The sequence below is a fragment of the Salmo salar genome, chromosome ssa26, assembly GCF_905237065.1.
Source record: "Salmo salar chromosome ssa26, Ssal_v3.1, whole genome shotgun sequence".
NCBI lineage: Eukaryota > Metazoa > Chordata > Actinopteri > Salmoniformes > Salmonidae > Salmo > Salmo salar.
Genome location: NC_059467.1, coordinates 45,375,948 through 45,392,087, shown reverse-complemented (window position 1 = coordinate 45,392,087; position 16,140 = coordinate 45,375,948). Strand labels below are relative to the sequence as shown.

The following is a 16,140-nucleotide window of genomic DNA, read 5'->3' as shown; positions in this document are numbered from 1 at the left end:
CCCCACTCCTCTCCTCCTCCCCCATTTCCCCCTCCACTCCTTCCTTGAGTGGTGGTACACCATCCAGCAGAGCACCGCTTTTCTTTAACCCCCCCATACTCCCCCTTTCTCCCTTCTCTCTTTAAACGTCCATCTCCTCCTCCCTTGTGTAGAGCCATAGAAACACCACCAGGCCTGAAGAACAGATTTAATTCACACGCACACACACACACACGAGCGAGAGCGAGACAGAGCGTGAGCGAGCTCACAGAGAAAAACAGTTCCCCACTTCAACAAAACCACACTGTGTTCAGATGGCACTGACCTCAACACGACACAATTAGCACAATTCCACCATATGGGGAATAACATTAGATTAAAACTGCTGGGGCTGAACACAACATCCCCACGGTGTCAACACTGAAATATATTAATGGAGCTGGACGTGTGAATGAGTGTGTGTGTGTGGTCGTGTGAATGTGTGTGTGGTCGTGTGAATGTGTGTGTGTGTGTGTGTGTGTCATCCTGGTCAATGAGGGAAAAAACAATGGCAGTTGAGAATCTGTCCCGTCAACCCCAGTCAGTCAGCAGTGAACTGTCCCGTCAACCCCAGTCAGTCAGCAGTGAACTGTCCCGTCAACCCCAGTCAGTCAGCAGTGAACCGACCCGTCAACCCCAGTCAGTCAGCAGTGAACCGACCCGTCAACCCCAGTCAGTCAGCAGTGAACCGACCCGTCAACCCCGTCAGTCAGCAGTGAACCGGCCCGTCAACCCCAGTCAGTCAGCAGTGAACCGGCCCGTCAACCCCAGTCAGTCAGCAGTGAACCGGCCCGTCAACCCCAGTCAGTCAGCAGTGAACCGACCCGTCAACCCCAGTCAGTCAGCAGTGAACCGACCCGTCAACCCCGTCAGTCAGCAGTGAACCGACCCGTCAACCCCAGTCAGTCAGCAGTGAACCGTCCCGTCAACCCCAGTCAGTCAGCAGTGAACCGTCCCGTCAACCCCGTCAGTCAGCAGTGAACTATCCTGTCAACCCCAGTCAGTCAGCAGTGAACCGACCCGTCAACCCCAGTCAGTCAGCAGTGAACTATCCTGTCAACCCCAGTCAGTCAGCAGTGAACTATCCTGTCAACCCCAGTCAGTCAGCAGTGAACTATCCTGTCAACCCCAGTCAGTCAGCAGTGAACTATCCTGTCAACCCCAGTCAGTCAGCAGTGAACTATCCTGTCAACCCCAGTCAGTCAGCAGTGAACTATCCTGTCAACCCCGTCAGTCAGCAGTGAACTATCCTGTCAACCCCAGTCAGTCAGCAGTGAACTATCCTGTCAACCCCAGTCAGTCAGCAGTGAACTATCCTGTCAACCCCGTCAGTACAGTTTACTACTAACTGACAGGGTTGACAGTAAAGTTCACTACCGACTGAGGGTTGAGGGGCTGTGGATGTAGGCTGCCCTGGAATGTTGGTACATTCCACAAGAGGGGCAACTCTCTCTGGGGGTGGGGGAAAGCGGGAGACGTGAGGCCCTATTAGCAAGCAGGCTGATAACTTTCAGGTAAAGCCACTCCCCACCTACCCAGTGCTTCCCAAAACCAGACAGAGAGAGGAATTAAAACATTTAAATTGAATGAAGAGAGAGAGCGAGAGAGAGAGAGAGACAGAAGACAGAGAGAGAGACAGACAGAGAGACAGAGAGACAGAGAGACAGAGAGACAGAGAGACAGAGAGACAGAGCAGAGAGAGAGAGAGAGAGAGAGAGAGAGAGAGAGAGAGAGAGAGAGAGAGAGAGAAAGAAAGAAAGAAGGAGAGGGACAGCCCCTCTGGGACAGGGACAGAGAGAGAAAGGGACAGAGAGGGACAGGGACAGCCCCCCCCACCAGTCTTTCACATTCCACAACCTTTACTCTGTAATAACATGTAGGAGTTGTTGCTATAGGGCTACTATAGAGGGGGATTGACAAGAGCAGACATGTCCTGACGTGGTGTACTGTAGACACCATCACCTAGCAGAATGACAGACTGTTTCCTCTTTCTTCCTGGGCACACACACTGATAAAGGGTTCGCTACCATGGTTCCTGTTCACAGCTCTGTGTGCTAGGGGCACCCCCACAGACACTGGCATCGCAGCATGTCAGCATGGTATCCGTAGCTCCACACGGTCCCGAACGGCAGGGTGACAGACAGACACGGTCCCGAACGGCAGGGTGACAGACAGACACGGTCCCGAACGGCAGGGTGACAGACAGACACGGTCCCGAACGGCAGGGAGACAGACAGACACGGTCCCGAACGGCAGGGAGACAGACAGACACGGTCCCGAACGGCAGGGTGACAGACAGACACGGTCCCGAACGGCAGGGTGACAGACAGACACGGTCCCGAACGGCAGGGTGACAGACAGACACGGTCCCGAACGGCAGGGAGACAGACAGACACGGTCCCGAACGGCAGGGTGACAGACAGACACGGTCCCGAACGGCAGGGTGACAGACAGACACGGTCCCGAACGGCAGGGTGACAGACAGACACGGTCCCGAACGGCAGGGTGACAGACAGACACGGTCCCGAACGGCAGGGTGGCAGACAGACACGGTCCCGAACGGCAGGGAGACAGACAGACACGGTCCCGAACGGCAGGGTGACAGACAGTCCTGAACGGCAGGGTGACAGACAGTCCTGAACGGCAGGGTGACAGACAGTCCTGAACGGCAGGGTGACAGACAGTCCTGAACGGCAGGGTGACAGACAGTCCTGAACAGCAGGGTGACAGACAGTCCTGAACAGCAGGGTGACAGACAGTCCTGAACAGCAGGGTGACAGACAGTCCTGAACAGCAGGGTGACAGACAGTCCTGAACAGCAGGGTGACAGACAGTCCTGAACAGCAGGGTGACAGACAGTCCTGAACAGCAGGGTGACAGACAGTCCTGAACAGCAGGGTGACAGACAGTCCTGAACAGCAGGGTGACAGACAGTCCTGAACAGCAGGGTGACAGACACAGTCCCGAGCTACAGCCGGGACTGGAAGTTAACTGGTGAGTGGTAGCCATGCAGAACCCAATAAAGTTGAAAATCCTTAGTAGAGATTCCATTTGTAGAGCAGAAAAAAGTGAAGAACCTATCTAGGAATTCATTTCCATCAGCAATAGAACTCCTTCTCTTCAGAGTTCTGCATTCTGAGGACCACTCAGGGCATCAATCCATTTCTGCCCCTAACAAATGGTTAAAACACTCTTGCTTTCTCTCCGGTGCACCAGGTGTGAGAGGGGTTAACAGAAAAGCGAGGCATGTGTTCCCAACGACAGTGTTACGCTGTGTGAGGTCAGCGACCACTCCAAAAAAAGAAGAGAAGTTAAATGGAATGAGGAAGAAGCTATAAAACTGGGCAGGGTACAGGAAACCAACACCTTTTTATGGGATTCTCATCATATTGTCCAGCTATGGAGAATATAACTTAGAAACTCTTTCCCTCCTCTGGATATCATTAGTGTGATGACTTTCATTTAATTAAACTATCTGATGTGCTTTTGTATTAGCGTTGGCCATCGTCTGGCGAGCCCAGAACAGCTTGTTTAACTGAACTCCAGGTCCTTGTGCATTATTAACAGAGGACACCCAATCCCCCCCCAGGGCCTGGTTCAAAACGTAAAACCACCCAATCCCCCCCCAGGGCCTGGTTCAAAACGTAAAACCACCCAATCCCCCCAGGGCCTGGTTCAAAACGTAAAACCACCCAATCCCCCCAGGGCCTGGTTCAAAACGTAAAACCACCCAATCCCCCCAGGGCCTGGTTCAAAACGTAAAACCACCCAATCCCCCCCAGGGCCTGGTTCAAAACGTAAAACCACCCAATCCCCCCCAGGGCCTGTTTCAAAACGTAAAACCACCCAATCCCCCCAGGGCCTGGTTCAAAACGTAAAACCACCCAATCCCCCCCAGGGCCTGGTTCAAAACGTAAAACCACCCAATCCCCCCCCAGGGCCTGGTTCAAAACGTAAAACCACCCAATCCCCCCCAGGGCCTGGTTCAAAACGTAAAACCACCCAATCCCCCCCCAGGGCCTGGTTCAAAACGTAAAACCACCCAATCCCCCCCCAGGGCCTGGTTCAAAACGTAAAACCACCCAATCCCCCCCAGGGCCTGGTTCAAAACGTAAAACCACCCAATCCCTCCCCCAGGGCCTGGTTCAAAACGTAAAACCACCCAATCCCCCCCAGGGCCTGGTTCAAAACGTAAAACCACCCAATCCCCCCCAGGGCCTGGTTCACAATGTAAAACCACCCAATCCCCCCCCAGGGCCTGGTTCAAAACGTAAAACCACCCAATCCCCCCCAGGGCCTGGTTCAAAACGTAAAACCACCCAATCCCCCCCAGGGCCTGGTTCAAAACGTAAAACCACCCAATCCCCCCCAGGGCCTGGTTCAAAACGTAAAACCACCCAATCCCTCCGGGGCCTGGTTCAAAACGTAAAACCACGAGGATGTGCCTTGCCAGAGGGACTGAAACCTGAGCCTCCATCATACACACATACAGAGAGACAGACCGACCAGACGGGTACAAGGCTTCATCGAGAGAGAGAGAAAACGTGTGGGGGGACAGAGAAAGGGAGAGAAACTTTTCTTCATTAGAGTAGAAAGAGAAATGCAGGACTCTACCACCTCATGCTACAAACTAACTATGTTAACCAACAGCTTCAGGGAAGGAATTTCATTAGACAAATGTACTCACCAGCCAAACCAGACGTTCCTGAATTTACCTCAGCTATACAGTATACAAAACTGAGTTCTTCTCTGGTTGAGGTGCTCAGGACCTACCCAGTTCAGATACACAACTGATATGAACACTTTAGAATTACATAAGGGCATCATTTCAAAACCACACCGCAGTTCTGTTTTCCTCCATGGCAGAAACGTTGGCGATTACATGCATGTCACAGTCCATAGGACTACTTCCAGTAGGAATACAATGCCATTTAATTTAGTTCCTAATCAGAAACCTCTCTCCAGCACTGGTTTTATTGGACCAGCCAGACAGGCCTAGCAGTGTGTGTGTGTGTGTGTGTGTGTGTGTGTGTGTGTGTGTGTGTGTGTGTGTAATCCGTGAGGTCATCAGTGACCGTTACAGAGGGAGGAGGAGGATCAAGCCCATCATACATATTCTAGCACCGCGTGACACAGTAACGGCAGTTCATCTGACGGACGGACAAGTGCTTTGTGTAACCTTGGAGGGCATCCAGAATGACAACAGAAGGTTAAAACTCAAGCGTTTTACACTGGCTGGTTGAGTGACTACAGTAATGAGTGGGGGGGGGTAAATCCCCCCCCCCCCCTTAACCAGAGTCCCTGTGGAGTCTCAATCACTAAGGCCATCTGCTGAGGGAAAAGGCTGCATTAGGGCCTTTCATCCCGTAGCTAAACACACACACACACACTCATATACAGTAGCTTCACGCTCCGCTTGTGGGAAAGGGCATAGAAGCAAGATAAAACTCTTCTCTCTCTTTACCACAGTAGTCTAGAATTAAATGGTATATTTAAGCAATAAGGCCAGGGGGGGTAATATTGGCCATATATCACAAACCTCTGAGGTGCCTTATTGCTATTAGAAACTGGTTACCAACATAATTAGAGCAGTAAAAATACATGTTTTGTCATACCCGTGGAATACGGTCTGATATATCATGGCTGTCAGCCAATCAGCATTCAGGCCTAGAACCACCATGTTTATAACAGGCCTTATGTGATTTCACCACATTTCAAAAAGAACAAATAAAAACACAGAAGTGTAAACCTAACCCATGTGTCCCGTACAGCAGCATCAGCAGCCTCAGGTCTCTTACCTGGGGCAGGGCAGTGTTAAGCTGCCTCTGCAGCGAGTCCCTCTCGTGGCTGACCTCGTGCAGCTTGCCCTGGGTCAGGCCTAGGTTCTCCTGGGTCTCCCTCAGCGTGTCCAGTAGCCGGTCGCGTTCCTCCAGCATGGAAACCATCAGAGATTCAAAGTGCCCCTCCGAGTCCGAATGCAGAGGCGAGCTAGACCCCCGCCGGCCACACAAAGGCCCCTCCGACTCGCTGATGGTGGGCATCACCTCGCACATCATCTAGGATAGGAGGAGAGGGGTGGAGAGAGGAAGGAAGAGAGGAAGGGAGGCGGAGAGGGAGAAAATGTCAGAGAAAGAAGTCGCCAACAATTACAAGGACAACGCCTCAGAGCTCAATAGCGTCTTGATCTTTACATCAGAGTTGAATGACTTATCACACATCAGGATCAATGACAGCATCACTAAGCAGCGTTCTCCGTGGAAAAACGTTACGAACACTAAACCGCAAGGTGATCATGAACATACATTGTATTTTCTTCATACATGCTTGACTCTGAGGAAAAATCATTAAGTTCATTCACAACCGAGAGCACAGAAAAATATCCAGGGAGGGCTGGACACAACAACCTGCCAGCACTGCCATGATGGGCAGCAAGACACTGGACCTAACACTTGTGTTAAGTCACAAGTGCTGACAGGTACTGACATTTCTGTGTGGTGCCATCTCTGGTGTTCTGTGTGACAGAGTGCATGCAGAGAATCTATGAAGTTTGTCTCTAAGAGACTCAAAATACACACTTACACAGCCCATCAACAGAAACACGCCCCCCAGCTAGCGAACAAGATAAACTCTGGCACAACGTGACAATGGTACTCTCGCCATCTCCCCATCTGCACTCAATAAATCAGCACCTTGAGCCAAGCTGTTGTCTGAAGGGTAGTGGCAGGCACGCATGGAGAGAACATTCATTTGCAGTGAGAAAACACAACACAGTGGGGAAGGCCTACACACACAATCAGGCCGTATATATTGCACTAGCTGGTTCCTGCAATGTGCTGATTTATGATTTAGTAATCAAACTACTTTGTAGGTCTGCTGTAAACCACTGTATTTAACAAGAGGAGAACCCAGTCAAAGCACTCTTTTCTGCAACCTGTTTGTTATGCATAATTCCATTAATATAATAATAATGCATCTAATTATAATAATGAATGCCATTTAACAGATGCCCTTATCCAAGCAACTTACAGTCATGCTGCATACAGTCATGCTGCATACAGTCATGCTAGCGGGAATCAAACTCACTATCCTGGCGTTGCAAGTGCCATTTTCTAACGACTGAGAAATGCCTTCTTCGTCATGGCCCTGGTCCGCAGAGACAAATGGCTTCTTCATGAAATAAAATGTTATTGGTCACATCCACATATTTAGCAGATGTTATTGAGGGTGTAGAGATATGCTTGTGTTCCTAACTCCATTAGTGCAATAGTATCGAACAATTCACAACAATATACACAAATGTAAAAAGTAAAAGAATGGAATTAAGAAGTATATGGTCTGCAGAGAGTCAGTATACATCCCGTACACTAATAGTTGTATTAGTTCCCATCCTGACAGACACCTCGTTAAGTTTGCTGATAACACTGCCTTGATCAGCCTGTTGCATGATGACGAGGAACACCATGGCCCAGTCCTAAATGACTTTGTAGAGTGGTGTGACCAATCACATTTGGTCCTCAATACCAAAGAGATGTGCATAGACTTCAGGAAGAGAACACCACCTACCTCTGCAACATCTATCAGAGGTCAGAACATAGAGATTGTAGAGGAATATACATCCCTGGGTGTCCTCTTGGACAATAAGCTTCAGTGGAGTAAATGTACAGACCTGATCTACTAAAAAAAGAGTACTTTCTCAAAAAGCTGTGATCTTTTAATGTTAATTGTACTATACTTACTCTATTTTACAAATCTTTCAGTGAGAGTGTTTTAACTTTTTGTATTGTTTGTTGGTTTGGCAATGCCACTGTCAGCCAGAGAAATATGCTGAGAAGGATTATCACCACATCAAGCAAGGTACTTGGAGTCATACAGACAGGCCTGGATGAGATCTTTAAGGTCAGGGCCCTCCGCAAGGCTCACAAAATCATTTTAGACCCAAGCCACCCCCTGTACCCGGACTTTGAACTACGCCCCTCTGGGCGCAGGTATAGGGCACCCCTCGACAAGAAAAACAGAACTAGACAAACATTTGTGCCAGGTGTGATATCCCCCCTAAATAGCTTGGGCTAATGTTCCTATTGACCCAGTAAGGCCAGCAAGCTAGTCTCTTTTTATTGGTATGTAACTGTTATGAAAGTTGTACTGTCATTTTGTTTTGCTATTTAAACACCATTATAAACACGTACATGACACTGCAACAAAATTTCCCCATGGCGACAATAAAGTCAGTAAAGTAACTTCTTTACGGCTTCTTCACCATGACCCTGCTCTGCAGAGAGTCAGTATACTGAGTAATGGCTTCTTCACCATGACCCTGCTCTGCAGAGAGTCAGTATACTGAGTAATGGCTTCTTCACCATGACCCTGCTCTGCAGAGAGTCAGTATACTGAGTAATGGCTTCTTCACCAGGACCCTGCTCTGCAGAGAGTCAGTATACTGAGTAATGGCTTCTTCACCATGACCCTGCTCTGCAGAGAGTCAGTATACTGAGTAATGGCTTCTTCACCATGACCCTGCTCTGCAGAGAGTCAGTATACTGAGTAATGGCTTCTTCACCATGACCCTGCTCTGCAGAGAGTCAGTATACTGAGTAATGGCTTCTTCACCATGACCCTGCTCTGCAGAGAGTCAGTATACTGAGAAATGGCTTCTTCACCATGACCCTGCTCTGCAGAGAGTCAGTATACTGAGTAATGGCTTCTTCACCATGACCCTGCTCTGCAGAGAGTCAGTATACTGAGTAATGGCTTCTTCACCATGACCCTGCTCTGCAGAGAGTCAGTATACTGAGTAATGGCTTCTTCACCATGACCCTGCTCTGCAGAGAGTCAGTATACTGAGTAATGGCTTCTTCACCATGACCCTGCTCTGCAGAGAGTCAGTATACTGAGAAATGGCTTCTTCACCATGACCCTGCTCTGCAGAGAGTCAGTATACTGAGTAATGGCTTCTTCACCATGACCCTGCTCTGCAGAGAGTCAGTATACTGAGTAATGGCTTCTTCACCATGACCCTGCTCTGCAGAGTGCCTGTATATGCTGCTAGAACATGTTAAAAGGAGGGGGTCCTTTATGCTTTCCAAGGACCAATTTCTAACTGGAGATTTGGCTTGAGGTTTGCACCAAAGCCTGTGGTGCATCAGATGATGAAGCCAGACCACCGAGTGCCCTTCCATTGATCAGACACTAAGAAAACCAATGTACACAAACACATGTAGACCTACCCTACACTCACAATCACTCTGGATGTGTGTGTACAGTAATATGGTTTTCCATTGTAAATGGGCAGGCATAAGATGTTGGGGATGCAGGCCTGACTGAGTGGTTGACTTCATCCACTGGCTCCACAACACTGGCGATTAGGCCCTGTAGACGGGCCTCCAGGAGGGAAAACCCAGAATCATGTGAGTTACATTTAAAAAACCCAAACGGAACTGCAGCTAATGAACTGGAACTAAGTGCATTTTGTACTGGGTGGCCGGGGAGGACTAGGGCTTTCCTTTCTTCTTCTTCCACGGCCTTCAACGCCAAAGGCACTTGCTTTCAGAAGCCACTGTGTTCAGTTCAGGGACCTGAGCAGTGACACTGTACCTTTAGGAGCTTGTTTACAAAGCAAGCCCGTCATTGAGCCAAAACCATCCAAATCCCCCACATATCCAGGTGATAAATATTAATATTGGCTGCTGCCAAATGTAACCTATTTTCACCTAGGCAAATATACAGCAGGCTCCAATAACAGGGTCAAACCAACAAAACAATGGAGTTTATAGGGGGGAGGGGCCCTACTGAAGAGCACGAGACAGAATGACAGATGGTAGCCATACTCTGTAGTGTAACTACCTCAATGTACAAAACAACACGTTCTGTGTCCATCATGTCAGTAGGCTTCAAAGTATGGCAGTTCAGTTGTAGACATCTCAATGCAGTGATTTGGGGGAGGGGGGGACACCTACGTCACCAAGTAGCGTTACATAAGGCTGAAGTCCCTTTACACATCCATTGAACAAAGCGAACACAGAGTTCGGACTGGATGGGCTGCTAACATACACAGTAAACAAGACTGCTACAGGTAGGCTGAAGTCCAAATAGAGAGACAAGAGGGTCAAAGTCCGGTAACATTAATGTGTAAACCATAACACCAAGGTCACGGGGAAAGCGTAACGCTAATAATTTCGGTCTGGAATGTGACTGTTTTTGATAAACAAACTAGCTGCCAAGGCGCGTGTGTTGGTACTGTAGAACAGTCCTAACTCTTTCAAACTCAAGGCATAAAATATGAGTATGGACACCTAGCTAACTAGATCAATCAATTGGCAGTTATCGAAAAGGACAACGAGAAACTTAACTTGTTATAACTTAAGTAAGTTACTGCCAAATGCACTCCTTTCCAGAGCTGTGAACCAAATGGCCATAACACATGACATATGCCTGGTAGAAAGTTAGTAAAGCTGGTACAATAAAAGGTTATACATTGTTGCAAATAGATCAATGGTTAGCTAACGTTACCTTTGCAAACTAGGCGAAATTCCTTTGATGTCCACTTTTCTTTTTATGTTGCCGAGTTTTCTTCAACTTAAATTCTAGCCAGTTCGTCCAACTAATGCAACGGTACAATTGTATGAATAATCCAAGCCATTCAAAACATTAAATCCATTGAAATGTTGAAAGCCATCCAGACTGAAAGGTCCGACGGCGAACAAAAAAGGAATTCTAAAGGCCGCAGTGAGACCCACATCAGAGGGCAATACTCCAACCCTAGCTAGCTATTTCGCTAACGGTAGTTACTTCTGCATTGCACAAGATAAAAGTGCGTCAAACTGATTATTAGTATTTGCACATAATATACACGCAATTACTACCTCATCCTAACCGTTGTATACTTTGTTCAAGAAAAAAAAAATGTAGTTAGCCAGCTAGGCAACACTCCTTACAAGGAACAAAATTGGAAACAGATGTAGATAGCTAGCTAACGTTAGCAATCAAATGGCCAGAGCTAGCTAGGCACTATAGCCGGTTACGATAGCTCATTAGACTGCAACTAAAAAGTTACTGTCCAAGACAATACCAGGCAAAGCATATAAAGTGTTTATAATCCAACTTCAAGGGTCAAATTTAAAAAATTAAGACGAAGTCAAAAGAACTAAAATATCCAAAGCACATTTTCTCTGGTGTATTTACTTTTGCCAGCTAACGTTAGCTTAGCTTCCCGTCGACGAGCCGCGTCACCACATCACAGCCTGGCAAAAACTGTGAGATCCAAGAGAGGAGATCGCGGAAACTTTAAAATCCTTGGATTGGGCTCAAAACACACTTGATAAACATGTATCCACGGCCAATTTGTCCATGGGTTACCAACGTATCAAATAAACCAGGTTTCCGTCCGAATGCAAGCTTTTAATCCAGTTTTCTTTGGTAGTCCAGCTCGACAGGAGCCGTCCCTCTCCCGGTCGGCACAGGAGTCACTTCTTGTTGTCTATCGTTTCCTGTGCGTCCATACGCTGGTGACGTTTGAACAGTGGAAAGCACGTCGCCAGGGCAGGCTACCGTCCGTGACCAAGGTTGCCGCTCATTCAGTCTGACGTTAGATTTACAGTATATTATCTTTGTGTGTGTTATAGGTCATTGTGATTAGCCTATGTGTGGTGTAATAATGGCAGCAATTTCCCTCTTGTCACTTGATTTTTTTTAAACATTTATAATGGAAGAGATTTAGTTATGATAGATGCATTTATCTTTGAAAAATCACACACACACACACACACACACACACACACACACACACACACACACACACACACACACACACACACAGCATTCCAGAGACACTCCACAGGGTGTCTTTATTAAAGTAATTATGCCCTCCATGTACACTATGAGACAGATATTGCCAATTTCAAAGTGAATACTTTAAATGTTTATTATCCTCAGTGTCCGGTCTGACCTGAATAATTTATGTCTTAGAGACCTTCTGGGAATTTCTAGTCAATCAAGTGAGTAGACGTTTTGCTTCAGGGACCTGCAATATTGGCAGTAATCAGTCAACATAATCATCCTGAGCTCCAACATCCTCTCCAGCTTTTGAGAGTGAAGGAGAAAGAGAGAGGGAGAAAATGTGAGCGTGGGTTTTGCTTAAATTAGTTATGGTGCCTCAGGATGGTCCTGTTAGACTGCAGGATGGTCCTGTCAGACTGCAGGATGGTCCTGTTAGACTGCAGGATGGTGCTGTTAGACTGCAGGATGGTCCTGTCAGACTATAGGATGGTCCTGTTAGACTGCAGGATGGTCCTGTTAGACTGCAGGATGGTCCTGTTAGATTGCAGGATGGTCCTGTTAGACTGCAGGATGGTCCTGTTAGACTGCAGGATGGTCCTGTTAGACTGCAGGATGGTCCTGTTAGACTGCAGGATGGTCCTGTTAGACTGCAGGATGGTCCTGTTAGACTGCAGGATGGTCCTGTTAGACTGCAGGATGGTCCTGTTAGATTGCAGGATGGTCCTGTTAGACTGCAGGATGGTCCTGTTAGACTGCAGGATGGTCCTGTTAGACTGCAGGATGGTCCTGTTAGACTGCAGGATGGTCCTGTTAGACTGCAGGATGGTGCTGTTAGACTGCAGGATGGTGCTGTTAGACTGCAGGATGGTCCTGTAGTCTAACATCTACCCCTCTCCCCCTCTACCCATCCCCATCTACCCTTCTACCCATCTACCCATCTCCCCTCTCCCCCTCTCCCCATCTCCCCTCTACCCATCTCCCTCTACCCATCTCCCTCTACCCATCTCCCCTCTACCCATCTCCCCCTCTACCCATCTCCCCCTCTCCCCATCTCCCCATCTCCCCCTCTACCCATCTCCCCCTCTCCCCATCTCCCCTCTCCCCCTTCTACCCATCTACCCCTCTACCACCATCTACCCCTCTCCCCCACTACCCATCTACCCATCTCCCCCTCTACCCATCTCCCCCTACCCACCTCCCCTCTCCCCTGTTTCCCCTCTCGTGTTTCACATAGACCTACACCCCAACCCCACCCCTGTCTGCCACCCGTTTGCCAGTCAGCCAACTCCAGGACAGCCATGCGTTTCCGTAACTCTTGACCTCTGAGCTTTACCCTGTCCCTTCCTGCCCATTTCAACACATTAAAAATAGCCCTGCCCAACTACTGTACAGTCGGAGGTTTACATACTGTGACGTACAGCAGGTCAGCCACCAGGGGGAGACTCGTCGAGGCCTGGTGACAGACGAAGTATACATCACGAGGCGATGGCTTCATCTGCTGGACGTGCCAGGTCTCGACAGACTCTCCGGCCAGGACTAATTGGGGCTGATTGGGAGTTTGTGAGTAATCAAGGGCTGATTGCTCACCAGCTGTACAAGTCCCATAAAGCTGCCAGAAGGGCAGCACACAAGGAAGAGTGGGGGAAGAAAGGACTCCCGTATAGTTGGGGACGGTTGCGGAGGTAACAGGAGTGAGTTCAGTTGTTGATCCCCACAGGATACAGAAAGACCCGGAACACAGAAGACAGTATCCTGGAGAGGGTCTCATGGGGAGAGCTATTCTTTTCTTTTTTAACTATTATTTTAATAAACACCCTTGAAACTGAGCTAATTCTACTCTGTCCATGTCTGATCTGTGTAAACGTTTAGACCCAACCCCCTGGTCTGCCACAATACACTTAGGTTAGAGTCATTAAAACTTGCTTTTCAACCACTCCACAAATTTCTTGTTAACAAACTATAGTTTTGTGCATGACAAGTAATTTTTCCAACAATTGTTTGCAGACAGATTATTTCACTTATAATTCACTGTATCACAATTCCAGTGGGTCAGAAGTTTACGTACACTAAGTTGACTGTGCCATTAAACAGCTTGGAAAATTCAAGAAAATGATGTCATGGCTTTAGAAGCTTCTGATAGGCTAATTGACATAATTTGAGTCAAATGGAGGTGTACCTGCGGATATATTTTAAGGCCTACCTTCAAACTCAGTGCCTCTTTGCTTGACATCATGGGAAAATCAAAAGAAATCAGCCAAGACCTCAGAAAAGAATTGTAGACCTCCACAAGTCTGGTTCATCCTTGGGAGCAATTTCCAAACGCCTGAAGGTACCACGTTCATCTGTACAAACAATAGTATGCAAGTACAAACACAATAGGACCACGCAGCCGTCATACCACTCAGGAAGGAGACGCGTTCTGTCTCCTAGACATGAATGTACTTTTGTGAGAAAAGTGCAAATCAATCCCAGAACAGCAAATGAACTTGTGAAGATGCTAGAGGAAAAAGTATCTATATCCACAGTAAAACGAGTCCTATATCGATATAACCTGAAGAAGCCACTGCTCCAAAACCGCCATAAAAAAAACAGACAAAAAAGCCAGATCATACTTTTTGGAGGAATGTCCTCCGGTCTGATGAAACAAAATAGAACTGTTATGGCCATAATGACCATCGTTATGTTTGGAGGTAAAAGGGGGATGCTTGCAAGCTGAAGAACACCATCCCAACCGTGAAGCACCGGGGTGGCAGCATCATGTTGTGGGGGTGCTTTGCTGCAGGAGGGACTGGTGCACTTCACAAAATAGATGGCATCACGAGGATGGAAAATTATGTGGAAATATTAAAGCAACATCTCAAGACATCAGTCAGGAAGTTAAAGCTTGGTCGCAAATGGGTCTTCCAAATGGACAATAACCCCAAGCTTACTTCCAAAGTTGTGGCAAAATGGCTTAAGGACAACAAAGTCAAGGTATTGGAGTGGCCATCACAAAGCCCTGACCTCAATCCTATAGAAATTTTGTGGGAGGAACTGAAAAAGCGTGTGCGAGCAAGGAGGCCTACAAACCTGACTCAGTTACAGCAGCTCTGTCAGGAGGAATGGGCCAAAATTCACCCAACTTGTTGTGGGAAGCTTGTGGATGGCTACCCGAAACATTTGACCCAAGTTAAACAATTTAAAGTCAATGCTACCAAATACTAATTGAGTGTATGTAAACTTCCGACATTGGGAATGTGATGAAAGAAATAAAAGCTGAAATAAATCATTCTCTCTACTATTATTCTGACATTTCACATTCTTAAAATAAAGTGCTGATCCTCACTGACCTTAGACAGGGCATTTTCACCAGGATTAAATGTCAGGAATTGTGAAAAACTGAGTTTAAATGTATTTGGCTAAGGTATATGTAAACTTCCAACTTCAACTGTAGATTGAGGGGACCAACTGTAAACAAGTCCATTAACTGGGCATTTGTGTGTGTGTGTGTGTGTGTGTGTGTGTGTGTGTGTGTGTGTGTGTGTGTGTGTGTGTGTGTGTGTGTGTGTGTGTGTGTGTGTCATTGCTACAAGTAAACCTAAAGCCTGTGAAGAAGAGATCATCCTTGACCTCCAGGCATCGCCGTGGGAAGTACTGGTGCTGAAGGTGCTGCAGCGCTCCCTGGTGGTGAGATGGTAAAACTGCAAAGATTTGTGTTGCAACAAGGGATGTCTGATCATGATGATGGTCTGTCAGTGAGTGGATTATCACTGGCCCCATTATGAAGTACTTCATTTATCTGCAACAAAACGTAAATTACAAATATACTGTAGCTATGGCAACTAGACAAGACATGCCATTATGCTTGAATTAATACTACATACTACAATAAAAACTGTTAGTCTGGGTGATAATAATCCTGGATTTAACTCATATTTCACCACAGGAGGGCAGTGTAAATCAACATACTACAGAACTTGGGTCATTCTTGGGCTGCGGTAATATTTGAAAAGTGTGTATATATATATATATATATATATATATATATATATATATTTATTTATTTATTTATTTATTTATTTATTTACTAGAATAAATGCATTTTCTGAACAGCCCACAATATTAAGTACATATTAAACCTTTAAGAAAACATGTTCTCCCACCTCAGGCATTAAAGCCCTTTTTGTTATTGTCCATTTTTGTCTGATATGGACACCATTTATCTTCAACCCATCACAGACAATATGGAAGTTGTCTGAATATGATTATAAAAGATATTTGTTATAAAAATATACATTTATCTAATGCTCATGTGTCCCCCAAACCAATTCATTTATTATAAATATAAAATGTAAAATCTCTGAATGTTGC

General features: G+C 46.9%; 1 protein-coding gene across 29 annotated transcripts in view; it reads right to left on the bottom strand.

Moving 5' to 3' along the window:
- The window catches only part of LOC106587739 (liprin-alpha-1), a 136,014-nt gene extending 124,510 nt beyond the window's left edge, over positions 1-11,504 (bottom strand). For 22 of the 29 annotated variants that reach the window (XM_045708533.1, XM_045708538.1, XM_045708540.1 and 19 more), the window contains exons 1-2: positions 10,525-11,503; positions 5,817-6,074 (exon numbers count right to left, since the gene is read on the bottom strand). In XM_045708533.1, the coding sequence (XP_045564489.1) occupies positions 5,817-6,074 (258 nt within the window). In that variant the 5' untranslated portion in view covers positions 10,525-11,503. Of the gene's footprint in view, positions 1-5,816; positions 6,075-10,524 lie in introns of all 29 variants that reach the window. The other 7 variants (XR_006762196.1, XM_045708535.1, XM_045708534.1 and 4 more) reach the window with 2 other exon arrangements.
- Positions 11,505-16,140: the final 4,636 nt, after the last annotated feature.